Genomic DNA, 26,856 nt, shown 5'->3' with positions numbered 1-26,856 from the left:
GACAATACGGACAATACGGTAATATTAAGACTTGTTTTCAAAGATTGTACCTTGAAAATCAACGTATTTTGTTTTTTCACTTTTTTCACTTAAATATAATCCAAAACGGGCGTGGTCGATAAGCAGCTAACAATATCCAGAGGGCTTGACATGAGGGGTTATCCAATAACACGAGCTAGAGTCCAGGCGAGGTGCAAACACAGTCCGAAACAGCAGGCGAAGGGTTAACTCAAGATAAACAGGCAAAAATCAGGTACCAGGAAATCAGAAAACACGGCGAGACTAAGACTAGAACTAGAAACTAACACAGGGAAAAGGCTCCGTAAAGTAGCTATCACACGATGAGCGATAAGCGCTAAACAATACTCGGCCGTTTGAAAGGGATCAGAGTGAGTGTTATATAGTGAATGTGTGATTGGTTACAGCTGTGTGCAATCAGTGCTGTGTGCAATCAGTGCAATGGATGATGGGATATGTAGTCCGGGATGACATGCAACAGTTTGTGTAGTGCTAATGGAAGGGTGACCTCTAGTGGTGAGAGAATTGAAGTTCATAGGCCGGATTCGTGACAATATTCTTTAAAACAAGTCTCAAAAAAACGTATGCAGCGTTTCTTCTCATTTAAATTTAATATACCTATTTAAAAGACCATTTAATTCATATATTATAATATGGGGTGATTACTCAAAGAATTTAAATTATTTTTAATTCTATTTAATTAAAATCTATCTATCTATCTATATCTCTCTTAAATGTTAAGTTGGATTAGGTAGAGAAAATTTGTTTTTGAAAAAATGGGCAAAATTAGTGTTTTTTTTCTAAAGATTATGTACATTTTACTTAGGTTTATCTAGATTAATTAGTAATTGTATACATTTTTATTCCTAGATATAAAGTTCCATGTAACTGATGTGCCTTTACTCTGAAATCTGAAGTAATGTTAATGTATTGAGTTTTCCTTTTTAAATGTAATTATGCATTTATTTGTATATTTTCTGAATGTAAAATAAATGTTTTGTAGATAGTCTAAAAATGTATGTGTATGTTTAAATGTGCATGTTATATGAATATGTGTATTTCTTGTCGTTGTTGTTGTTTTGTATGTGCACTGTGAATGATAAGAAAAAAAAGCCTTTTTTTTGGCAATAGGATTTTTTTGCAGTGTATTTTAGTCAGACATTTGGGATAGTTTATGTATGATATTCCAAAAAATCCCTTACAGCACCTTTAATATCATGGCCGGCCACTGAAGCTCACCTCGTTTGCACAGTTAATGCTGCTAAAGCCAGATCCGTTGATTCTGATAATGTCGTGTGTAGTGCCATGGTCAGGCGTGATGTGGTACACAGTGGGACTGGCACAGGAAGTAAAACTGAAGTAGAGACTGTCTGATATCTCATTAAATTCCAGCTGTTCTCGGAAACAGTCAGAAGTGGCCACACAAGCGGAGTCAGATGAGTTAATTTGTCGTGAAACTGGGGAGGACACAAAAGATGATTATGATGAATTTACCTACAAATTCCTTGCCATAGCTTAAACTGAAGATTGTACTTTTAAGTATTTTGCTGTGAAAATACTTATCAAAGTGTTTCAGTTGTACCTATGTTCATAGAGGCCTCTATTCCTGTCACAAACACCTGAAGCCCAACAGTGCTCTCCTCCAATGGCATAACAGTCACCACTCCCTGAAGTGTCTTCTGGTTGCCAGTGTCGATGTAACCGCTGCTATAGTAGTAAACTCCAGGAGACGTGAAACGGTAGGCAAAAAGCCCTTTTGGTAAAACACAAACATGTGCACAAAGAACAGTAGAATCAGATTTTGTTCCTCAAACAAACTGGCATCACAGCTCCAACTCTTTGTCTTCAGTTCCTTTACAGGAATACAAACTTACCCATTTACGGCAAAAAGCATTCAACAAATTAATTGTCTAACAGTAAACTGCAAAATAGTACAATACATTGTTTTCTACACAGTGACTGGTATGTATTTATGTTGGCATTATACGTAGTTAAGTAGAGAGCAGACACCTTGCGTTTACGCTTCATGAATCCTGACACAAATAAAATGCTTGTCTGCATCAGGGGTATTTAATTATATTTCCCAGAGGTCTCTAAATTTCCTTCTCATCAACAGTCAGGACAAACAAAAGCCAAACACTGTTTCAGAGACAATGTATCGTATGTGACAAGGAAAGTAATGCATATTTCACAACAATGAAATACTTCAGTCAGACAACTTTCAAGCTGGCAGCCATTAATAAAAAGTAGAAGTAATTAAAAAGTGAAATTTTATGTTCAAAATAGTATCTCCCAGACTGTTGAATTTTCCAGTGTAGAACTGCAAATTGTAATTAAATTCAATTCACATCTATTTGTATACATACTTTTACCATACAAATTATTCCAAGTACCTATACAGTATATAGAGCAGAATAGTCATTTGTGTCCAGGAAAAGTACCTTAGACAAATAAATAAATAAAAAATAACAGTACTTGGTTGAATCTAATCACGAATCTGGACCATAGTTTTTTTGCCTTATTCTACCCTCTTATTCTACTCTCTTATTGTGGTTTTGATTCATTTAGTTACATAGGGTCTCTTAATAAGGACTAGAAAATGTACATTATTAGGGAAGGACTCGTTTTTAAAATGCTGCTCAGGCAAATGTTTTTGCAAACAGTTTATGTAGTTTTGTTTGTCCTGCTTAATGTAAATTAGAATGTCGCAAATAGTTTGTGTAGTTTTGTTTGTCCTGCTTAATGTAAATTAGAATGAGCAGTGTTAACACGGATAGCAGTAGTAGTTGTTGTTGTTGTTGTTTGTACCTTTGGCAGTTCGGGTGTCTCCACTGCTGAAAGCAATGCCATCATAGTCTGTGCTGCTGGGACTGGACACACTGAAGACCCTGTAGCCCAGACCAGACACAAAAGCTGGTGCGTCCCAGAGCCAAACCACTGTGTCCCCCACTGAGGCTATTAGCGCAGATGGGCTCCAGGCGTAACCCTGACCGTACACTGAACACATATGATGTAATTAACTCTATTCAAGTGTAATGCAACACAGTCACAAATGCACATTTTATGACAACATATTATATCTAGGGATCCCACAATTTAATTTCTATAACTTTATCAGACTAGATAAATATGTTTTAGATTGCACATTAAAATTAAAAAGGTGTCATCATGACACTTTACATAATATAATATTTACATAATATTTTATTCATTTTTATAACATTTCTATTACTTTGAGATGTTATTTGTCATCCCTTTTTTATTACGTTTTAAGATTTTATTAAATTTCCATCACTTCTCCATTACTTTAAGATTTTATTGCCATAACATTGTTTTCAAGTTTAAAGTGTATCTATTTCTATGACTTATAAAATGTTTCTAATTTCAACCATTTTTTTTTTTTTCCCTTGCATTATAATGACTTCTGCAGAAAAATTTTAACAGAATATTAAACACATCTGAAATTCTAATTGGTAACAGAAACATCATATTAGCTCAATTATTTAAAAAGCGAACATCCGAGGGGCAGCACAGAATTCTAATAGCTGTCATTCAGATTTCTTTGCAAATCTGCTAGGATTTCACTGAACGTTCTGTGTAAATTCTGTGCATGACTAAATATAGCTTATCGTATAAAATATAGCTTATAACAAGGTCAACCATATTTTCATAGCTCTTTAAAAAGCCAAAAAAACTTCCGCTTAAACAGTTCTGTGGAGAATCCTGCTATTTTTCTGGCAGCTCGAGTATTTGATAAGTCATTGACATGATGAGACAGTCATTGTGCTGATAGCCATTGTTCCCCTTTCTCTGATGTATTCAGGTGTTGCGTGCGTGACGGAACAAGAGATAAAAGAGATATTACCGGGGTGGAAACCTTGGTTAGCCACAGTGTGTGTTTTATCTCTAGACTGGGTCACACACTCCAGGTGATGATCTGAAGCGGCTGTCACTCGGCATTGTCTGTCTCCTGTATGAAACACACAGAGTCATAACATTGACTGCAGGAAATGATTGGTTTCGGTGAAGAGCTGTGAAAAATGTTGAAATCAAAGTATTACACAGTAAACATGGTGAATGTTTTAAAGAATGCTGATGCATTTTTTTTCTGTTGTGGTATTGTCTTACCCAGAGTGACATTGTTATCTGCTGCGACTGGACTGAACCCAGAGCCGGTGATAGTGATGGTGGTTCCTCCATACAAAGACCCCAGAGATGGAGAGAAACCAGTCACCTCTAGAAGATACTCTATAGTGGTTTTAACGCCAGCACTGCACACAAAGAAAACAAACATGAATAACTCTAAACAGCTTCACTTTTGATAAAAATTTCATTGTAAATGCACAATTATTTGACAATTATAATATTAAATTGTAGTCTTCTACAGTTGTAGCATGATATTTTGAATACGATAGTTTGAAATCTGATGTTATAGAATACAGAAAGTGATATGAGACCTGGTTAAGGGGTAACCCTGGTTTCCGACTCTCACATGGACATTGTACTCAGCTGGGGGGAGTGTGGGTAACAGGCAGGTGATGTTTTCGTTGGTCCACTCCAGCAATTCGCATTCAGCCTCACCAATCAAAACAGAGCTGCCATTATCATGCGACTCAAAATTTGTGCCCAAGATGGTGAGAATCCTGCGTCCTTTATAACAAACGATGAAGTGAAAACGAGGTCAAATTAATTGCTGTTCTAGTAAGATTTTGAGGGGTGGGGGCAATGAGGAAGTTAGAAATGAAATTGCTGTGACTGTTTATTGTCTGAAGTGTTTAGAGCAGCTTTTAAGAACCGTCACGCTGTTGATTGTCCTTCACTGCAGCCAAACCGGCTTTTCTGATTGCGTGACATAAGCTAAAACCAGTGCAATTATCTGGCCTGCACAAAAGAGCTGGAAAGAGGTTTGTCTGGAGGCCATATGGAGGTTTACAGCTGTAACCAAGATGTAAATGCAGATCAGGACAATGGGATGGAAAGAGACACTTGACACTTGAATGTGATTTTACCTGTTTGTTTGTATCCCATGTCTTTCAATTTCATTATCTTGTCTCAAACAAGAGAAGCTAAGCATTTATTTGAATATGGAAACAGTGGAATTCACTAATTGAAGGTCGGTCCTATTTTTAGACATAATTATACTGACACTTCTATTTGTCATGTAGCTTTCTGTTGCTATCAGCAGTTCAAAGTGTAAAAGTGACTACAGGCTATTTGGAATAAAGGCAGGTGATTTGAAACAAACAAACAAACCAAAAAAATCTCATTAAGGGTCATAAATGGAGACTTGCAAGTGCCAATTGTGAGTAAAAATTGTTTTTAGTAAGTAAATAAAACTTGGTTGGTAACTTTATTTTAAAAAGGACCATAAGACATGGTTTACATTACAGTCACAGTCTGACCCTCTCTGATCTAAGAAACGTGTCTGATTCAAATCAGATATCAAACAAAATATAGGCTACAGACGGTTGCTAAAGAAAACATGTGCGTCTCCTTAAACTTCCTCCTCAATGGAAAATGTAGTATCAGGTCTTTATCTAAAATGCTTGAAGGATTTTTTCCTCCAGAACTAAATATATCTTATTAATATAATTTAAGGCATAAGGTGTGTGTGTGTGTTAGAGAGAGAGAGAGAGAAACTGTAAGAATGAATATTTATTTATTTAATTACTTTTTTTAAACACGTTTATAGAAGATGTATGCCCAGAATATTATGTATTAGTAGGTGTTGCTAAAGTTCATTTTAGATTTGCATGTACACATAATTATGGCATTATTTCCATGTCCAAAGTCTAATCAGACTGGATTTGACTACTTGTTTTTGAGTGACACATAATTGAAGCGCTATTAAAGTTGTATGTTGAAGGGATTAAATCTTTGTATGAACTGATCTGAAAGCTTGGTGATCTTTATTTATATTCTGCATTCTTGTGAATAAAGGCAAGAGAACTCTATTCTAAAAATAGAATATACCTGTATTCAACAGACGGAGTATCATCTTTCAGCTTAATCTCAGATCAGAATACAATCAGCTGTTGGCTGTTTGCAAGCATAGTATGCGATCAACTATAGGGCACCAATTCTGACTAAATGAATAGGTATTGAAAAGCATATTTGAACATCTAAAGCTATTCAGGATACTTGTCAATGTCACTGTCTGGGTTTATTATTTGCAAAGTATTACAGTTAGAAAATGTCCCAGCTTCTTTAATGATTTAAGGTCATGGGTTTAATTCCCAGGGGAATGCATGGACTTTTAAACATATCTGCCCTGAATTAGGTAAAATCTTCTGACAATGCATAAATGTTGATACCTTACCAAATACTGTTGTAGTTTGTGGGCTCACAGATGTGATTATGGCTGTCAAATTGTTGCTGTATGTGAAAAAGCCATCTGATACTGCTGTCATCTCTGCCGTGGTTAGTGTTACTCTCTGTTCACCTTCTGGCCCCTGTGTTATACACAAGATTCATAAAATTATAAAAGTTTCATAGGTTTATTTTCAGGTTGTAGATGCAGTAGGATGCAAATGCAGTAGTGTTGTAACTGTTTAGTGAATTTGCCCTGAGCAGTTCTGTTAGTAATACTAATAAAATATTATTCATAATAACTGTTATATTCAATTACAAAATTAATTTAAAAAGGTTCATAACATATTTATGATTTTAAATTTGACTATTTTTAGAAACCTTCATGGGAAATCAAGTTCTTCACTTACAGCTGGAACTACGCATCTCAGCTGGGTAAGTTCCACCTTTATAATGTTACATTGCTGAGTGCCAATGGTGACTGCAGTATTATTACTGAATCCATAGCCAGACACTGTCAGAATCGTCCCTCCTGTGAAGACACACAGAAAAAGATCAAGTAATAGTTGTAAGATATGTTGTGATGACATTGGTGAGCAGGTTTTGGACAAAACAAATCCCATATTGAAAGTAACGTGCCAGTTCAGCTTTGTTCAAATTGTTCTTCTAATATAATTTTTAATGAACAAATAAAAAGCATTTAATTTTAAAAACTAAACAGAAGCATTTTTACTAGTGGTACTAGACTTTTGTACTCTAATGTATGGTATGTATGAAAGATATATGCAAAGCAACAAATACTTCTGTAAATATATATATATATATATATATATAAATATTTATTTTACACACTACTGTGTGTAGAGAAGTGCTATGTGTACCTGCCACACTTCCTGTTGTGGGGTTTATGGAGGTCACTCCTAACAGATGTGTGAAGATAAAGCTGTTGTCATTCTGGTATTGGGCATTTCCCACCAAAGAGAAACTCAGAGAGACTGGCTGTACACCTGCAGTTGCAGGACCGACCTGGCAGGTTATAGAAGTATCTGAAACACAAATAAATTATTTGATGAGATCAAATAAATTAAATTAAATTAAAATTCTGTAATCACATCACCACTGTAAACTTGTATAATTTCTTTTGTGAAACAAAAGAAGTGAATAAGGATTAAAATTTCTGATTTAAAGTAGAATACTTAGAAAACAGTGCAAAAACCAGGTGAGCAACTTGTATGATACTTTTATGGTGCTTTGCATTCTTTTTAAAGCTTGAATCATATCATATCATAGTAACTGCATGGAAAAGCTTGACTAGTACCATTCTTAATGTCTAATTTTGTGTTCCACAGAAGAAAATCTAAATCAGCCAAACGGCTTTGAATCAACATGAGGGTGAGTAAATTATTACACAATCCTCATATTTCTTTTAAAAAAATTTTTATTTTTTTGCATTCTTTTAGCAAAAGCGATATGCTATTTGAATGCAGTTTGTCCCCTGAGAAAAACAGATTTTATGACATTACTGGGTTTTGACTTACTGGTAACCTGTAGAACAGAGCATTCCACATCTCCAGTCTTTACAGTGACGTTTCCACCATCAAAACCAGATCCAGTTATGGTAAGAACTGTTCCCAGATTGCTGGATCCTGAACAACAAATTACATCAGTAATATACACCACTAAATACCAATATGAATGGAGATGATAGCTTTTATGTGAGACTTGATCATTTTCCCCACCTTGTGTAGGAGAAATCCCGGTCACTTTTGGGGTCTTTGACTCACTCCAGGTAAAACCACAATCTCCTGAACACCATGACGGGATACCATTGATGAAAACTTCCACCTTAACGATAACAAGCACAGGAATATGCATTTCAGTTAGTAGACATCCTAAAGTAGTGTTTCTCAACTGGTTTTTGTTTCAAGATCCAGATATAATACATTAATAAAATCTTAATAAAATAAGACATTAAATGGACATTAAGTGTACATTTACATTGTGGAAAACCAATGCAAAATTGTACATTAATAAAAGAGTGATTCAGATTATTTTTAACTAGTACTGTCAAACGATTAATTGCAATTAATCGCATCCAAAATAAAAGTTTTTCTTTACATAATATATGTATGTGTACTGTATATATTTTATGTATATATAAATACACACACATGCATGTATATATTTCAGAAAAATATGTTATGTTTATATATTAAATATATTTATTTATAAATTATATGAATATAAATAAAGACATGTAAATATTTTCAAAATATATACTGTATGTGTGTGTATTTATATATACATAATAAATATACACAGAACACACACACATATTATGCAAACAAAAACTTTTATTTTGGATGTGATTAATCGCGGTTATTCATTTGACAGCACTATTTTTAATGTTTACCCTTTTCAAGTGAACTTGTGTATGTAATGGATTGTATATTGTAATGGATTTTTATAAACTACTGGAATAAAATATTACTAGGATCATGCACATTTAGACTACAGAATGCACACCTGTCTGTCTGTAATAATACAAATAATACAAAAAAAAACCTTTCATGCTTTGGTTTAGCCATAATCCTCTCGACATGCAAAATCCCCGGAACATTGGATATTCAAACAGAGCAACACAACCGGACAGGCCCTTCAACTGACCCACTACATAGCACTATTGAAATCTGCACACTACACGGCATCAGGTAACATGAGGAAAAGTCTTTAAAAACAAGCTTCATTTATATGACCAATGTATGTTGAACAAACATAATTATTGCAGTAAAAGCAGTGAGTATAAAGCACCTGTGGTTTATTTGTAGGCACACGCAGAAAGTCTCCCATAATTCTCTGTTTGAAGATGCCTCCTTGCTCAATCTTGCGTGATATCACTGAAGGGTTCACACCAACCACATTGGAAGCATTGATCTAGTTAACAAATATTAAAACATGTGAATTCAGCCAGGTATGAAATGAAGAGTCTGAGAAAATTAAGATATACTATTCAAAAATTTGGGGTTTCGAGTTGGTGAGTAGATGCCTGCTTTGTCCTAAAATATAAAAAAATAAAAATAAATTAACAAATAAAAATGTATACACCATTGTTTCAATTTGTGGGGTCAGTATGATTTTGAAAAAAAAAAAAAAGTATCTTATGCTCTACAGTGCTGCATTTATTTGATCCAAAATACTAACTAATATTGTGAAATATTATTAAAATTTAAAATAATTGTTTTCTATTTTAATATATTTTAAAAAGTCTTTTATTTCTGTGATGGCAGAGCTGGATTTTCAGCAGTCATTACTCCGGTCTTCAGTGTCACACGAACGATCCTTCAGAAATCATTCTAATATGCTGATTTGGTGCTCTAATGTTGGCGCTTTTATTATTATAATTATCAATTTTGAAAACAGTTGTGCTGCTACATTTTTTTTCTTCCCACTGGATAAAGTCTAGTCTGGCCCCACTTTTTCAATGTTGATTATGGATTGCAAACACCTTTTCATGTTGACTTTATATATTTGAAGTATATATTCAAATTGTAATTTTACGCATTTGCTTTTTTAAAATTATGCACATTTAATTGTTTAAACTAAACACTTTTATTTAAATTCCTATTAGCATTTCCCCTACAGACTTGTAAACCTCCATTTGGAGAAACTTGGTTTATTGTACCAGCACTCTGAACTCTTTCTTGCCTTTAACAGAGGCTGATTTCCAGTCATGGTGAGCCACTGGATGTTCCAGCGGTAGCCCCTACAGCCTCCAGATCTCTGCACCTGCAGCTGGCCGAGCTCTGGGATCCCCTGCAGAGCGTATTGCAGGTCCGCAGCACTGATGTCTACCGCTAGGCCTGAGAAACACACACCACACATATCAAATGAAAAACCAGTTAAACCACTTGGAAGGTTGTGGTATATGTAGTAAGGAAGGTGCAGTTCATTATTTAAATAAATTAATCTCAAGACTGAAACATGCAATAATCTGTTGTGCAACTACAAGAAATTCCATGTACTGATTTATTCAGTAGCTTCCAGCAGCTATATAGGAAAGTAACAGGTAAACCACAGACAACATGCTTACCTTCAACACGTCGGCCAAAGTACTCAACATCAAATGTTCCTGTAAGAGGTGGGCTGGCTTTTTGAGGGCGCATGATGGTGACGGTGGCGTTCCCCTGGCTTTGAATCAGTCGGTCCCCTGTGCTGTTTGGCATCTTCTGTTGGACAACAATGAAGATTGAGAAAGCTTACATGGATCACTCAACAACACAATTATCTGCAGGAAACAATTCAGTGATATAGCGATAAACTCAAATGTCAAAGACAGGAAAATATTTTGTTGTCACCCATCACCCATCATATCAGAGAGATCAGGAAGATACATCACTTCAAGACAGTCATTGTTGAATGAGTTTCAGTTGAACTTCATGTGAATTAACTCACCTCCAGAAAGCCTATTTCAAACAGTGGGACACCAAAGCCACAGTTGTAAGGAGTCGCTGTGATCTCGTAGCTGACTTGTGAAGCATTTGCTTGTTTGCTCACAGAGATGTTTGAAAAGAAATGTCCTGAACTGGCTAGAGCAGGTGGTCTTCTTCTATGGATTACAACTGAACATGTGGAGAAAGATTATTATAAAAACTTTGCAGATATATATATAATATAATTAGCATATAAATTATCCAGCGTTTTTACAACCATGTTACTCTTTTTTTTTTTAATTCCATAATTCAGAATTAAATTCATAACTTATTCCTATTCACCATTAGAATCCAAAGCAGGCATTTCATGTCCAAGGTGAACAGTGTCTATGAAGTAAACTGAGTTAGCGGCCACTCCATACACACTGAACTGAAGAAGTTTGTAGTTGGTGCCTATGTAGTTTGCCTGTATGGAGGCCAGGAGATCCACACACTTGTAGTTCCACCTGAGAATGACAATGTCAGTGTTGCTTTATACCCACAACATAATGATCTGGATATTGGTTTAATTTTGCTCTTGCATAGGCACAAAAGACATCAGGTTACTTTATGTTTATTCAGTAGATTAAACGTACTCATCCGTTGAGTCAAATAGCACAGAAATACGTATGTTCTCCTCCCGGTAAATATTCTCCTGGTAACTGAACAAAATTCCCAGTTCATTCACCAGACGCCCTTTGTAGGCCAAGCAGAGCTACGATAAAATAAATACACAAAATGACATGTGTACATTAAAAATGTACTGTAAAACAAATTTCATTAGAAAAAAAAAAAACATTTTCATCCTTGAAAAATCCATTAATGAGGATGAGATAATGAGGTGTCCGATGGTGCTTACAGTTTTGTACGTTTGTAGTAGTATTGGGCTGTAGATTGTTCCTGATGCTGTAGTGTCATTGGCATTGAACAGAATCTCAGGGTTCTTCAGAGACCAGCGGCCACAGAAAGCCTCCGAATCATTGACCCGGACCCCTCTACGGCTCAGATCACCTGAAAACTGTTTTGACAAGGAGAAATTATTACAAGTTGGACAGAAAGGTGATGTTTTCAACAAAATAACTGATGTTTATCATGTTAGAACTTCATAATATCACTTAATATTTGCAAGGCTAACTTGACTTATACATACGTGATTATGTGCTTTTGTAGGTTTGCTTACCCCTGTGGTGGTGGTCTCATAATCTCTGAAAAATTTCACATTAGTGTTTTCCATTGTTGGAATCTCTGCTGGACATTTAGCAGTGACCATCACATCTAGTGCCGAATGCACCTTTAATAAAAAACTGGATGCAACCCATCATGTAGAAAAGGAATATTTCAAAAGAGCATTCGAAATGTTTGTACACAATACTGTAAAAGCTAACATTTTATTCAATGGTAAATGTTAAGAAATATAAAACAAAGAAAAACCTCAGTTATAGAAGCATTGAAAGGCAGAGGGAGGGATGGAACTCCACCCCACAACAGTGTGAACGTCTCCAAACTGGCCTGCCCTTTCACATCCTCACTAACTGTGATGTTCGTATTCGAGTCCATGATAAAGTATTCAAGAGCCTCAAAGTTACCTGAGATAATGCCAAGATTTAAGAAAACATATTGCAAAATACTGTTAAATGTACTGTCAAACTTCACAAGCAACATAAAAAGTAAAATACAAAATGATAAAAAGGTAAAGCATAATTGATAAAAAAATAAGCTACATTATAAATGAAATATATAATATATATATAAAAAATATGTAATCTAATATGGTGTGTTATGCAGAGAATTCTGAGAACATCCTTTAACTGTTTTTTTTACTGTGAATTATAATATGACTAGTATTTTTTTTACTAAGAAAAACATTATTTTTATATTGTTTTAAAAGTATCACCATGTCATATATTTCACAATAAATTATATTATAATTTATATTTTACAATATAAATTATACAGTATAGATATTTTTTCTTCAAAAAAAAAACACAAATTACATTATTTTACTTATTTTAAAGGTGCTTAGGTGTCTTATATTTAGCCAATTATCAAATAAAAACATTAGGTTCTAAGTGAAGCATTTATACATTTTCTCATTGAAATTACACATTTTTTTTGACAGTTTATATTTTTACTGACATTCCATGTAGATCAGTAATTGGTTGTTAAAGCACATATCTCAAAGTCAGAGCCAGAGTAATCAGTCAAAGTATACCAGTCATTTTTAAGTTCACCTCTGTTAGAGTTGAATGTCACATTGTACAGTGCCTCAGTATCCAGTTCTTGCTTTGTGACTGTTACACTGTCGGGTTTAATCGTCCACAGATCATTCAGAGCGTTCTGCAACTCCATCGCTGAAGCACTAACTGAGATCGGCCCTACAACATGCAAAGCAATTCCAGTAAACATTACAAACACACAAACAAAAAAACATCTAGAGGTAAAGTGGAAAAACTAGTAGCACATGAAAACTGGACCTTTAAACTTCATCAAACACACATTCATAGATATACGTGAACTAATGCACCTGTTTTAAGACCTCCATACGCTAGAGAGTAGTATGTGTATTCGCAGTTGCTCAGAGAGAAGCAGTTGCTGCTGATTCTCAGAGTCTGCACCTCATTGACGGGGGTTACTGGCGTCCAGCCCTGGAAGCGAACCACCTAAAACAACAAAGAATTAGGCTTCCCTCTATCTTGTCTAGATCTTTTTTCCCTAAAGTGCTCCTGTGAGCTCACTTACCTGTTTTTCAGGTAGTACATTATAGTATGTACTGATGTGCTGTTTCTCATTAACAGCATCTATTGTCTGCTGGGCAGTGAAAAGACTGATCTCTTTGAAAAAGGCCACATCCACTGATGCTGCTACTGCATATTCCTGCACTAGAATCTCAATGTAGTACCTGTAGCACATTGATTTTGATGTTAGATCCAAGATTGGGACATAAACATTAATGACGTTTTGATCCTTATGTTTTTTTTTTTTTTCTTACGGTTTTCCCTTCTCCAAGCGCATGACCTCTGACATTTGGGTGTTATAGGTGAAGAAACTACCTGTGTAGTAAGGGTGATGTGCAATCTTGACCTGAAAACAAACAAAAACAAAAAAAAAGTTTAATAAAATTTAAATGTTACATTGCATTTTATACAAATATTGCATGTATTAAAATAGGCTTGTACGTTACTAACTTCTGCTTAATTGCTTACATTGATAACTACTGAAATGATCAAATGGTTTATTGATTTTACTGTACCTTATCCTGAGGAAGACCTGTCTTGCTGAAATAAAACTGGCACCGATCGTCGGCTTTGATTCGGAAATAGTAGTTGTCAGTCTCCATCGGAACAAAGAAACCACTCAGTCGTACCACAAAGTAATCAATTTCAGCAGGCCACACATAGGACAGCGAATCCACCCACTGGACAGAATACCCAGGCCTACTGGAATTATACCCCAGGACGTCCTCTAGAAGGCTTGGATTGGAGTTGTTCCACATCTCCATTTTAAATCCTCTGCCACCTACAAACACATTCATTTAACCATCATCCATTCAAGGACAATATGGTTTATAAGACTCATTTTAAATGTGTAATTTCATAACTAGTATATAAAAGAGACAAGGGCTTGTTGTCAAACTGTTTACTTCAGTAAATATTTTTCAGGGTAGATTCATGTTTCAATTTCTGTAAATGCCTTAAAGTCTTGGCTACAAAAAGCTATTGAACATGTCCACCATTACTGGCCAAGATGCAGTTCTAAATTTGTGATATTAAATAAAATGCATTTTATATAATACATGTTTTATATAACATTTATTTATTTATTTGAAAAATTAATCGCAGTAATTTGCTGTTTAGATGGATTTATGGCATGATCAAAGAAATAAATACAAAGGAATTGTTCAAACTCCGGTCATCTTGGTGTCAAATATGTGATGGGCTCTGATATGCAGTGTTTTTCTGAGAAGTCAGCTACGTGACAAACAAGAATCATGGTCTTGGTTGAGATAACGTGTGACAATGCAGCAGTGACAGAGTTAGATGTTCTCGCGTGTGAAATGCAGAATTCCACTGCCGTGCAAACACTGACTATGGAAAAGATTGTTACAGAAATATAACGTCACCATAAGAGATCTGAATATCAGATAAGGCTCTCACCAGGAAACACTGTCAAATTGGTTCTTTCATAACTTGGAGTTATGCAGGTTATCCTCTCATTTGATACGCTCTGAATCTGACACTCACGGCCTAAGGGAAAAAAAACACATTATAAAAAATACATTTTAAATAATAAATAAATAATAAAAAAAATGAATTATACATATAAAATATATTTTAATTATTTTATATGTATGTATTTTAATAATTATTATTATTCATTTTACATACCTGCTACTAAGACCATAGCTGGCTTGTCAGTCTCATCAAAGTAGCGTCCCTGAATGGTCAGTAATGTGCCACCAAATACACTGCCCTCAGAGGGAGAAACTCCTGACACCTCTGAAAAAGACCAAAAGACACAGGTCAAGTTTTTCAAAAATATCCGATTTTCAACATGCAATCATATGTTGCATTATTTAAGGAGAATAAATGTTTTTTTCGCACCTGCATATGTCTGGAACATGGCAACCTTGTTCAGTGCTGAGATGCTGAAAACCCCAAAGTCTGGCAAACTCCTAAAAAAAAGAAAATATGTATTTGATGTACTTTTCAACAGCATACTAAGACTTCTATGCAAAAAAAAAATGGTAAAGTAAAATCAATCTTCTTCTGACCTCCCATATTCACTGTCGAGAATGTAACTGAGGTTGTGATGACCTGAAAACCAAGGTAATGACATTTAATCCAACAAAAATCTATAGTGAATGAATAATTCTTGAACATCTTGATGTGTCCTCACCAACATACGTTCCAGTCATTTTACAACTCATATATCCCCATTGGCTGGTATCAGAATCCAAATAGAGGCCATACCTGAAATAAATATAATGTGCATTTATGGAGGATGCATTCATATTTAATGTTAACTTTTGGTTGAAACCAAATTGAAAAGTACTTACTTTTCATCTGAATTGGGTTTCAGTAGTTCACAAGGCATGCCTCCCATGTACGCTCTGTTCAAAGAAAACACATTAAAACAAGCACACCTCATGTCAAGACACAGCATAGATTTATCATTCAGTTATATTTTTCCATTGTGTATTAAACATTTCCAGACCTTAAAAATCTCACATTCATGCCATTGGAACTTTTGTCTGTGTTGCTTCCATATACATCGGTATAGATTCTTCCCCGCAGTGTCACCACAGTCCCTAAAGTTCATTCAGTATTTTTTTAATGAAAGGTGTTTTTCTAAACCGAAGCAGCACTGAGTAATGATAAAAACAAAACAAACTCACCTGGGGGACCTGTGAGCGGACGGATACTTTGAATGCTGGGTGTACGGGATGTTCTGGGCTGTGAAAGAAGTTTTTGGTAATATATTGTAACATTTTACAGAGAGAATAGGAGTATATGTTTTAGTAAGCAGCACAATGAAGTCTTACATAGAACATGCACCAGTAATTCCACTGGCTACCATAACAAATGGAACTTGAAGGAATTGGCATGCCATCCACGCTGACCCGCACTTCATAGTCATCTTCTGGCAGAGCTCTGAACATGATGATGCAATATAAAGCTTTCTTTGAGAATCACACACCATCAACATTTTACATAATATTATGCAGTACAGCTATTTCAAAAAAACTCAAATCTGCATATCACAGACAGACAGACAGAGCACAGTCTTAAAGGGATAGTTTATGAACAAAATAAATGCTAGGATATTTCTCAGATTATCTTCTTTTATGTTCCACAGAAGAAAGAAAGTCATACAGATTTGAAAAGACATGAGTAAATGATGACAGGATTTAAATTTTTGGATGAACTGCTATAATAAACATGTTCCACAATCAAAGGAATTTAAAAATTCAACAGAATTGTTTTTATGTAATACATAAAATAATATGATAATTTAGAATAGCACTAAAGAAAAATGTTCAAATTTTCAGATTGCACAAATAAGATTTGAGAGCTGCAGGAAGGGTCTGTTTCTCATACATATCTTGTATCTTGTATTCTTCAAAATGTTTGCTTTGGTGTTTCACAGAAGAAAACATTTTGAATTTCATTTTGAATTTCTCCCACAAGAGTTATTTCAAATCCTCAGTTTTAGAATTTAGTCAAAATTTAGATTCATACATTAATATATTGCCCTGATCTCCCCTGGTATTCACATTTGAGCATGTTAAAAATCTTATTAGGAGAGGCGCACTGACTGAATACAGTGCAATGACTGCAATCAAGATAAAAGAAAACTGTATTTTTTAGAATAAATTTATGTGATCGATTGCATACCTTGTATAACACGTGATCTGAGTGGAGTGAGTGGAGTCTTTCTCGACATCACAGGGAACAGATCTGGTGCGGGACACCAGTGTCACTGTGTTGCCAAAGTTTGGGTCATTGGCATTGAGATTAAACTGACTGGCTTGAGCAAAACCTGAGAAACAAAGTCACAGACTTTTTAAAGAACTATAATATAGCCAAAATGTGCTCAATCAGATTTAAGAACATATTGATGATTTTTTTTTAAATACCTTGACCCTCTATGGTCAGTCTCGTTCCGCCGTTGAGGCTTCCGTATTTTGGGGTCACTTTGTTGACACGCTGCGCTCCTGTCAGGACGGAGATTAGTAGGACAGTCACTAAAATCTGTTCTGTCACGCTTTTAGGATGACAACAATTATATAAATACGCAAAACCGTTAAAATGACTGAAAGAATACAAGAGGTACATAAAGCTAGTACCTGCGGAACTCCACAGTAAAATACAAACAGTGAGGTGAAGCTGCAGCCGCACGTGCCTCATCCTGATAGACTCACTGTGCGCGCGCTTCAAAGCAAAAACACCTGAACTTACTGTATCCCTTCTGCAAAAACAATATACACGTACCATGTGTTCACACTTGTCATTTGTATGTCCATTAAAAAAATGAATACATACATGAAAAATGTCAACAATATAAAATGTACTTTAAAACAACCTTTTTAGAATGTTGAACAGACCAGTATTAGTAGACTATTCAGGCTATACATTCAGTAAATATAGACTATCTAATGAATATACATTCATTTATATATCCTGAATGTATACATACATACTATATATAATTAAAGATTAATTAATGGCTTGTTAAATGAGAAAATTATAGAAATTTTGAAAAATGACTTCAAACTTCACATTGACCATAACTCAGACTCACATAGGCCTACCTGTTAAAGCTCTCTTCTGAAACCCAAACATCAGTGGCTCATTTGTTAAGAAGAGCTCACTCTTTTTATACTACCTGCCCACAGGGTGACAAGAGGAGACTTTCTTTTTTTTCTTTCACCTTTGTGTGTCAGGTGATCGTGCATTGCTGTCATTCTACAAGCTAGAGAGACATTTATTCTTTTCCAGTGTACCCTAACAAACACCTGAAACTTCACAGATAACAATGCTTTTGTAACACACTGTGCTGTAGTGTCAACATTCCTTTGATATTCATACGGTGACTAAACTGGAATATTACACTATTTGATGTCCCTTAGACGTAATCCATTTGAATGACCTAAAACAAGATGGAATGAAGAAGATCTGGACATTTGACCTGGAGATAAGGAAAAATCTTGTAATATTCAGCGATGAACTTGAGCAAAATGTGCACATCAGTCTCAATACTAAACAATTACTATAAATTTGATCATTAATATAATTATAATGAGCAATATTCCAGAGACTACTAGATTACAGATTTAGTTTATCTAATTGAGCAGCAGTAGTGTGCTGTTCATGTGCTTATATCCAAGTGTGATCTCTTTTCATCTTTGTTGTTCTATATATACCTGTAGCCCTATTTTTTATTTTTTTTGCATATAATAGGCCAAATTTGAATAGTGAAGCATGCAACAGTTTGTATGCTGCAAGAATTAAAGACATTTTCATTAGAATAAAAATAATTAATTGTGTGTACATGTAAATTAGATAAATACATAGCCTACATATATACACATTATTTTGTTGTTTGCAGTTAGTGCTGATTTGGTTGAAAATTATGCACTGTCATTGTTTATGCAAATTCACCCTTATCCAGCATGAACAGACACAGATAAACTAGCCTAAATTCTATTTTATAACGATTGAGTAGGCTACCATTAAAAATAAATAAATAAACAAACAAACAAACAAACAAACGTGAAAATCGCAAATTTTCGCAGTTTTATCTTTTTAGATTTATACAAATACAAGATAAAATGTTTAAAAAAATAGCTTATTAACATTTTTTTGTAATTCGTTATTTTTTATGTAAAAACGGAATCCGCAGAGACTCAAATTCCCAGAATCGCGTGCGGTCGGTACGTTTGAAAACTGGTCCGGGTCGACACGTAGGAAACGCGTGCATTACAGTTAAAGCTTATTTCCTGTTACTAGCAACGTTAAATGTTGGTTTTATTGGAGTCCTCGAACTGATCACTGTTTCTTTGAAATATAATTTGAATGAAATATGGCTTTACCGAATTGCTCGTTGAAGGTAAACAGAGAGCTGCTAGATCCCAGTTTTGAAAGTTACAGGCTTTCACTGGACTCTATTCCTACTTACAATGTAGAACTGGACGCAGGTGAGAAAAGAGCTTTATTTCACCTGTTATTGCCTGACTTTATTTATTATATACGCGTTTATTTAATCCTTAGCGTGACAAACTCATAAACAATCTTGTTCAAAACAACACTGTTAAGTCCACTGTCACTATAACAGTCTTACAGTCCTAAAGATGCAGTTCTACAACATGTGCATTGCTCTTCATGAATTACTAGATGTGTGCATCTTAATTATAATTTTAATGTTAGCCCAAAGCTGTCTTTTGGGCACAGAACATCACATTATCTGTGGTTTGGGATGCCTAATGATTACTTGGGATGAAGTAATTTGCCCCATCAGTAATGTGTGTCTTCTTTCAGCTGTGGCTGAGGTTAAACTGAAAGACAGTCAGTACACCCTGGATCATGTGAGAGCATTTGGTATGTACAACTACCTCCACATCGACCCCTGGTATGAAGACAGCGTCTACTTTGTGGACAGCAAGGGCCGAGTTCTCAATCTAACAGTCACATTGGTGAGTCTATTAATGTAATTTCTGAAATTATGGGTTGTAAGGGCCATATATTTGGATGAAATATATATCCATTATCCACCCTAGAGCACTTTTTTTCTCTCCCACAGAATACATGTGTGGATCATAAATGCGCATGCGTTCTTCTTACTAAATTTAATAAAAAAAGATCAGAGAAAAAACAGGGGGCTTAGGTGCCTCAAGGGGCACAGGAGGATTTAAATTATGCTATATAGTTGTATTAATTGTATGTTAATAGTCAAAAATGTAAACTGAAATTATATTTCTTTTTTTTCCTTCTTAACTATTATTTTTTAATAAAAAATCTTATCATGTTTAGTTTATTCAGTGTATCAACAGTCTCAGTTTCTGTTAATTAAAATGCTTGAAAACAAGCAACGCTGTATTTGGGAATATTGTTCTGGGCAATGGGGGGAACCTTAGAGTCAAAAAGGTTGAGAACCAATGTCCTACATAAATGGTTTGGATATGGAGATACACTAGTGTAGTTTTCTAGTATTTCTAGTTTTTCTCTACCAGCAGAGGGCATTAGTGGTTTATAGTAGTGTCTGTGAAGAAGTTTTCCTTTTGATTTTGAAAGATTTTGATTAAATATTTAGCTTAACAGTATCAGATGCATAAATAAAATATGCTTTGTTTGCTTATTATCTTGATTATTATTTTAATTATTTGGTTTATTGAAACCACAGTCATGTTCAAGATAATAGAAATCAATTACAGTGCCCACAGTGTTCTGCCTTAATGTACAGTATTTCCATATGGGTTATTTGCTAATATTAATGTTTTATTTTATTTTTGGCATTGGTGGGCATTGTACTGTAGTACATGTGTGTGCACATTCTTTTGCATAGCAGGCCAAATTTGAATAGTGAAGCATGCAACCGTTTTGATCAATTTTTAATAATGAAAGACATCTCCAGGAAAATTCTTCAAATTAAAAATAATTAGAATAAAATTGAATAAGAATATTCTAGATTACCTTCACCTAAAAATTATCCTTAAAAATTAATAATTTAAAAATAGTAATGTGATGCCTAAATTTACTTGAATTATTTAAAAATATTTTTGTTTGTTTGTTTCCATTTTAATTTCTTTAGACTAAATGATGGCATTTTAATATTAATGCATCCCTACTTCAATCTGTGCAAGGATAATTTTCTTAATTTCTTTCAGTTGTTTTATATGATGCTTTTTTGATAAGTTTGATTTCAGATGCTGTACCGTACATTCTGAAAGGAATCCAAATAATGCATAATAAGAGGAAATTCACAGATGCATAATAAGATGAAATGCAGCGTCTCTACAGGATGTTTTGTTCTGAACTAGTATAAATTTGATGCTGATGATTTGATTGTAATTTTTTCTCATTCTTGCTACTGACATGCTGGGTTAAGAAATTACTCGTTATGAAATGTGCCTGTTGCGTTATAATTACAGTTAACATTCTGCAATTATCTCTCCTTTGGGACTGTTTGTATTCTCTCAAAGGTACTAGACAGGGGGCATTTTACTTCTGGGGAAGAAGTGAAAATAGAGGGGGATCAGTGTTAATGTGTGCATCAAGCTCCATGGCAACCAAAGGCCGACTGCTGCCCAATTCTTTGGGAAAATTGCTACCTTATAAAGAGTGTAATTGATGATTATTAAGGTCATTGTAATCCTTTTCAAATTGCTGGCTTTGAAGTTCAGCAACATGCAGTTTGTGTGGCACTTATTAGTTTCATTTCTAAATTGTTTCATTGGCTGATGTCTCATTTGTTGCACATATGTTGTTTAAAAGATCTTTGGCAAGACATTGACTCTAAAGCCCTTGAAAGGAACATAATAGTTATGTGATATGTGCACAGGATTCGAGTTGATGTTAACTTCGGATTTGTTGCTTCATTCGTTGACTTGCTAGTTTAATTAGCTAAACTTTATCTGAACTGGTAACCAGAAAGCTGTCATTCATAACCTTTATGGATCGATCAGTGAATGTTTCCTATTGTAACTGCATGCATTTCTTTTTGCAGTTTGCAACATTATGAGCCTCCAAAATACATGCACAGTTAAATGACGTCTACAAGAAAATGCCCCCTTTAGTACTCTGTTTTCTGATGTAGAGATGGTCTAGGTGTGGTTTTCAGAGACTGAAGAATTGACAAGTGTCCATCAATTGTTTTTCCAGGACACAGCCTTGGGCAAACCTCGTGAGATGTTCCGTTTCGAATCAGACCCAATCTCCTGTGAGGGGGAGCAGTTGTGTGCTTCTCTGAGCCTGACCTCTGCAACTTGGGCCGCGCTCTCCGACGGAACCGGAAAGTTGACTCTTTTGCGCACAAGCAAGAGGGGTGAGAGTTCACATATTAAATGGGAGGTAGGAGAAGATTACCCAGATTTTGGCTTAACATTTCCCACTAATCAAATTATTAGTCTATAATTGTTGGCTTAATTCATCTGCTATTTTCCCATGACATTTTGGAAGACGCATTGTATACGGCTTTATTTCACTCCCAGACGATGTTCAGAGAGCGTCTAGGAGAGCCGTTCATCATCGTTCACAGCCTGGCTCATGTGCGCTCTTATGTTCATACCATTGAAGTGCTGCTTCTGAGAGTCCAGAAAGATCCATCTGATACCAAAGGCAGCGGTTTCTCAATCTCACTGGAGTGGATCATTGTGGACAACTCTGCTGGGCAGGGTGAGAGTGAGTGTCTTCCTGCTGTTCAATGATTTCAGCTCTTACTTTTAACCCTGAGCTTTCTTTTGTCAGTTGCTGCAGTGACAATGTATCTCAGGCATTTGTCTGCATAAGTAAACCAAAGAACGTATTTACTCCCATGTCTTAATACATAGTTCACTTGTTTGAATTTTCAATTCAAGTAAAATTATATCCTGTGGCTCAGTGGTAGAGCATTGCGTTAGCAGCGCAAAGGTTGTGGGTTCAATTCCCCGGGAACGCACATACTGATAAAAAATGTATAGCCTGAATGCACTGTAAGTCGCTTTGGATAAAAGTGTCTGCTAAATGCATATAATATTATGAGCAGTTTAAGTGAAAGTTTAATTGAATTGAAAGCATTTTTTAAAGACATTTTGGAAGTCATTGTATATAAAGACAGTATAAGGAAATATGCACAACCATTGAAAAGTTTGGAATTGTAAAACAGTAATAATATATACATGCTTTTTTTTTTATTTGAATATCTTTTAAAATATAATTTACTGTGATGGCAAAGCTGAAATTTCATCAGACATTACTCCAGTCGTCAGTGTCACATGATGTTTCAAAAATTATTCTAATATTTGGTGCTCAAAAACATTTCTAATAATTATCAATGATTTTAACAAATAAGATCTTACTGACGTTAAACTTTCAAATGTATAATAACAGCATTATTGTGTACACATGATAACAGTGTATGTATTTACTTAACTATATAATAGGTGTATAAATTAATATTTTCGGTTGTTAAAGATGTCATGAAAAAGGAAAAAATACAGAATGTGGAAAAATAAATACAGCTTGTAAAGTGCTTTCTTTCTCGCAGATGAGGAGAGGAAGTATGGTGTGAGGAAGAGGATGATGATGAAGGGCAAGTCTGTCCCGCACTACGCTGCCGTGGAGCCTCAGGGTAAAGGAATCGTAGTAGCCTCAGAGAAACCCTTCGCTTTTACTGAGGTGGATGGACTTCCGCTTGAAGAGCCACCTGTTGAGGCTATGGAGGTGGAGAACTCAGGTGAGAACGAACAGCCAGGAAAACAGAAGGTCATATTGGCAGAAACATATTTCATTCATGCTAGACAAAACTGTGGCCAAAACATTGGCTTTTTTATTGTGTGATTTGAATCAGTCCCAAATATTCATCTGAACTTGAAAGTAAAATTTCACTCTAGATTGCACTTTGACAGAATTCGGAAACCTGCAAAAAAAGACATTTGAAGTAGTCACCAATCAACCTAGAAACTCTCAAGTGCTGCAGTCTTGAGGAAGCGCACTTTCATATAATGATTCAGAGGCTTGCTGTAGCCATAGAAACATCAGAACGAATCATTCAAATAGAATTCCTCAAATAGACTCTGATGAGGACTGGAGAGGACCATGCACTTCTGCACAGCAGTGGTCATTGGTTGTTCATTTTTCAGTTTTGGCAAGGAAATTTATGTAAAGTAGGCTGGCTTGTTTTATGTAAATACTTGTCAGCTGCGTGACACATTGGTATGAAATGCATTTAGTATCCTTTCTGTGACGAAACGAAGCTTGATTAATAGCATGTTTTTCTTGCTGTCATATATTGGATCCTGTCATAATAACTTGTGCCTCATTTTCATTAGTGTTTGACATTTTCTTTAGGTCAGAGAGTGCTAATTGCAAATATTGCCTCATTAGAGGTGGACGATAGAGTCCTTTCAGTCAAATATTTGTTTATTTCCTTATTTTCCTATTTTTCCCGTTTTTATGAAATGTTCCTTCCTTTCTGGCAAAGCTAAAACGGTCAATGATTGAAATCACCAAACAATAAGCTTATAAAACCAAAATCCCAAACATATCAACAGGACGTTTTTTATACTTAAACTCATCTTATCCTCTTTCTCTCATTTCCTGTTTTCCCTCTAACACCTGTATTAGCCAGATGAGAATCTGTGAGAAAGGGAACTTTAAAAAGGCCATTTGTTTCCTATGCACCCTTTGAGCTTTTTTCTGAGAAATAAAGGAGTGATCTCGGCTCATCCTCTTCCTCTCTCTCTCTCCCATTTTAAGAGGCTGAGAGTACTGAGAGACTCCATTGGTAGGCGGATAAAATGGAGGTGCATTAGCTTGTTTCTGAAAGAGAGGTCGGCTTTCCTTAGCCACAAAAGACACACGCACACCAGGCATTGATATTCCGTTGATTTAAGGGTACATGAAGAAACCAAAGCTTATACGGTGAACACTGTTATGAGAGGGTTGGGGAATCAATGAAGTGTGAATTAGAAGTCTTTCTAGGACATACTGAATCGATACAATTTTATATCAGTAATTATGTAATGCACACACATAGACACAGTGCTTGATACAATGCCTGTCTCCTTTTTTGTGTCGAAAAGATGAGCTTAGATATTCTTAAAAAAAAAAAACTTGGAATGTCATAAGGGTGAGTAAATAATGACAAAAAAATATTGTCCTTCATTTGATACAGGAACCATTCGAGCTGTTCATGCCAGACTGGGGAGAGAGGTGTTGTAATAATGTAAAATATGTGAAAAATAATGTGTTTTTCGAACAACCTAGTATGAGAGACTGTTCTAGTACATCCCCCAAAACAAAATCAAGACTTTGTAAAATTCTGCACAGCAGTGGTCATTGGTTGTTCATTTTTCAGTTTTGGCAAGGAAATTTATGTAAAGTAGGCTGGCTTGTTTTATGTAAATACTTGTCAGCTGCGTGACACATTGGTATGAAATGCATTTAGTATCCTTTCTGTGACGAAACGAAGCTTGATTAATAGCATGTTTTTCTTGCTATCATATATTGGATCCTGTCATAATAACTTGTGCCTCATTTTCATTAGTTTGACATTTTCTTTAGGTCAGAGAGTGCTAATTGCAAATATTGCCTCATTAGAGGTGGACGATAGAGTCCTTTCAGTCAAATATTTGTTTATTTCCTTATTTTCCTATTTTTCCCGTTTTTATGAAATGTTCCTTCCTTTCTGGCAAAGCTAAAACGGTCAATGATTGAAATCACCAAACAATAAGCTTATAAAACCAAAATCCCAAATATATCAACAGGACATTTTTTATACTTAAACTCATCTTATCCTCTTTCTCTCATTTCCTGTTTTCCCTCTAACACCTGTATTAGCCAGATGAGAATCTGTGAGAAAGGGAACTTTAAAAAGGCCATTTGTTTCCTATGCACCCTTTGAGCTTTTTTCTGAGAAATAAAGGAGTGATCTCGGCTCATCCTCTTCCTCTCTCTCTCTCCCATTTTAAGAGGCTGAGAGTACTGAGAGACTCCATTGGTAGGCGGATAAAATGGAGGTGCATTAGCTTGTTTCTGAAAGAGAGGTCGGCTTTCCTTAGCCACAAAAGACACACGCACACCAGGCATTGATATTCCGTTGATTTAAGGGTACATGAAGAAACCAAAGCTTATACGGTGAACACTGTTATGAGAGGGTTGGGGAATCAATGAAGTGTGAATTAGAAGTCTTTCTAGGACATACTGAATCGATACAATTTTATATCAGTAATTATGTAATGCACACACATAGACACAGTGCTTGATACAATGCCTGTCTCCTTTTTTGTGTCGAAAAGATGAGCTTAGATATTCTTAAAAAAAAAAACTTGGAATGTCATAAGGGTGAGTAAATAATGACAAAAAATATTGTCCTTCATTTGATACAGGAACCATTCGAGCTGTTCATGCCAGACTGGGGAGAGAGGTGTTGTAATAATGTAAAATATGTGAAAAATAATGTGTTTTTCGAACAACCTAGTATGAGAGACTGTTCTAGTACACCCCCAAAACAAAATCAAGACTTTGTAAAAGAGCATAATAGGACCCCATTAAACATTTTAGAATATTTTATATTTATACTCACTTATTGATGTTAGTCATTTTTAACCCCAAATCTTTTGTAATTAAATTTGATTACCTTTTCGATATTTCTTTTCCTTGAGAATTTAAAAGTCTGTTTTTGCTACTGTACCTTTAAGACCTCTATTATGTAAATTAACCCTCTACCGCATGGTGTGGCCATATGGCAACATACTCTTTGTGTTTATTTCCTTGCCACTCTCTCTTTAAGAGAACATTCTCGTTTTTTTTGTTGGAAAGAGAAGACCTTAGTTTAATGATGTGCGTGCTTTGGTTAAGTCACA

At 35.2% G+C, this 26,856-nt stretch overlaps 2 protein-coding genes across 3 annotated transcripts in view; one reads left to right on the top strand and one right to left on the bottom strand.

Moving 5' to 3' along the window:
• The window catches only part of LOC107748704 (fibrocystin-L-like), a 47,592-nt gene extending 29,461 nt beyond the window's left edge, over positions 1 to 18,131 (bottom strand). The window contains exons 1-38 of the mRNA XM_016563647.1: positions 18,109 to 18,131; positions 17,644 to 17,765; positions 17,434 to 17,511; positions 17,192 to 17,336; positions 16,339 to 16,447; positions 16,192 to 16,249; positions 16,011 to 16,104; positions 15,853 to 15,906; positions 15,693 to 15,766; positions 15,568 to 15,610; positions 15,398 to 15,468; positions 15,182 to 15,292; positions 14,951 to 15,040; positions 14,047 to 14,312; positions 13,786 to 13,877; positions 13,536 to 13,695; positions 13,321 to 13,456; positions 13,028 to 13,171; positions 12,228 to 12,382; positions 11,977 to 12,087; positions 11,656 to 11,814; positions 11,393 to 11,511; positions 11,100 to 11,263; positions 10,780 to 10,946; positions 10,418 to 10,553; positions 10,033 to 10,187; positions 9,139 to 9,261; positions 8,067 to 8,172; positions 7,866 to 7,973; positions 7,209 to 7,373; positions 6,738 to 6,859; positions 6,338 to 6,470; positions 4,476 to 4,668; positions 4,147 to 4,289; positions 3,884 to 3,988; positions 2,827 to 3,015; positions 1,601 to 1,771; positions 1,258 to 1,469 (exon numbers count right to left, since the gene is read on the bottom strand). Coding sequence (XP_016419133.1) covers positions 1,258 to 1,469; positions 1,601 to 1,771; positions 2,827 to 3,015; positions 3,884 to 3,988; positions 4,147 to 4,289; positions 4,476 to 4,668; positions 6,338 to 6,470; positions 6,738 to 6,859; positions 7,209 to 7,373; positions 7,866 to 7,973; positions 8,067 to 8,172; positions 9,139 to 9,261; positions 10,033 to 10,187; positions 10,418 to 10,553; positions 10,780 to 10,946; positions 11,100 to 11,263; positions 11,393 to 11,511; positions 11,656 to 11,814; positions 11,977 to 12,087; positions 12,228 to 12,382; positions 13,028 to 13,171; positions 13,321 to 13,456; positions 13,536 to 13,695; positions 13,786 to 13,877; positions 14,047 to 14,312; positions 14,951 to 15,040; positions 15,182 to 15,292; positions 15,398 to 15,468; positions 15,568 to 15,610; positions 15,693 to 15,766; positions 15,853 to 15,906; positions 16,011 to 16,104; positions 16,192 to 16,249; positions 16,339 to 16,447; positions 17,192 to 17,336; positions 17,434 to 17,511; positions 17,644 to 17,704 — 4,722 coding nt within the window. The 5' untranslated portion in view covers positions 17,705 to 17,765; positions 18,109 to 18,131. The remainder of the gene's footprint in view (positions 1 to 1,257; positions 1,470 to 1,600; positions 1,772 to 2,826; positions 3,016 to 3,883; positions 3,989 to 4,146; positions 4,290 to 4,475; positions 4,669 to 6,337; positions 6,471 to 6,737; positions 6,860 to 7,208; positions 7,374 to 7,865; positions 7,974 to 8,066; positions 8,173 to 9,138; positions 9,262 to 10,032; positions 10,188 to 10,417; positions 10,554 to 10,779; positions 10,947 to 11,099; positions 11,264 to 11,392; positions 11,512 to 11,655; positions 11,815 to 11,976; positions 12,088 to 12,227; positions 12,383 to 13,027; positions 13,172 to 13,320; positions 13,457 to 13,535; positions 13,696 to 13,785; positions 13,878 to 14,046; positions 14,313 to 14,950; positions 15,041 to 15,181; positions 15,293 to 15,397; positions 15,469 to 15,567; positions 15,611 to 15,692; positions 15,767 to 15,852; positions 15,907 to 16,010; positions 16,105 to 16,191; positions 16,250 to 16,338; positions 16,448 to 17,191; positions 17,337 to 17,433; positions 17,512 to 17,643; positions 17,766 to 18,108) is intronic.
• Positions 18,132 to 19,266: 1,135 nt separating this feature from the next.
• The window catches only part of nudcd1 (NudC domain containing 1), a 27,244-nt gene continuing 19,654 nt past the window's right edge, over positions 19,267 to 26,856 (top strand). Inside the window, exons 1-5 of one of the 2 annotated variants that reach the window (XM_016563645.1) lie at positions 19,267 to 19,494; positions 19,835 to 19,989; positions 22,175 to 22,363; positions 22,504 to 22,687; positions 23,538 to 23,726. In XM_016563645.1, coding sequence (XP_016419131.1) covers positions 19,380 to 19,494; positions 19,835 to 19,989; positions 22,175 to 22,363; positions 22,504 to 22,687; positions 23,538 to 23,726 — 832 coding nt within the window. In that variant the 5' untranslated portion in view covers positions 19,267 to 19,379. Of the gene's footprint in view, positions 19,495 to 19,834; positions 19,990 to 22,174; positions 22,364 to 22,503; positions 22,694 to 23,537; positions 23,727 to 26,856 lie in introns of both variants that reach the window. The other variant, XM_016563644.1, reaches the window with a different exon arrangement.

Source organism: Sinocyclocheilus rhinocerous, unplaced genomic scaffold (assembly GCF_001515625.1).
Source record: "Sinocyclocheilus rhinocerous isolate Xijiao unplaced genomic scaffold, SAMN03320098_v1.1 scaffold499, whole genome shotgun sequence".
Lineage (NCBI taxonomy): Eukaryota > Metazoa > Chordata > Actinopteri > Cypriniformes > Cyprinidae > Sinocyclocheilus > Sinocyclocheilus rhinocerous.
The sequence above is the reverse complement of the archived record's forward strand: the minus strand, read 5'-3'. Positions and strand labels throughout refer to the sequence as shown.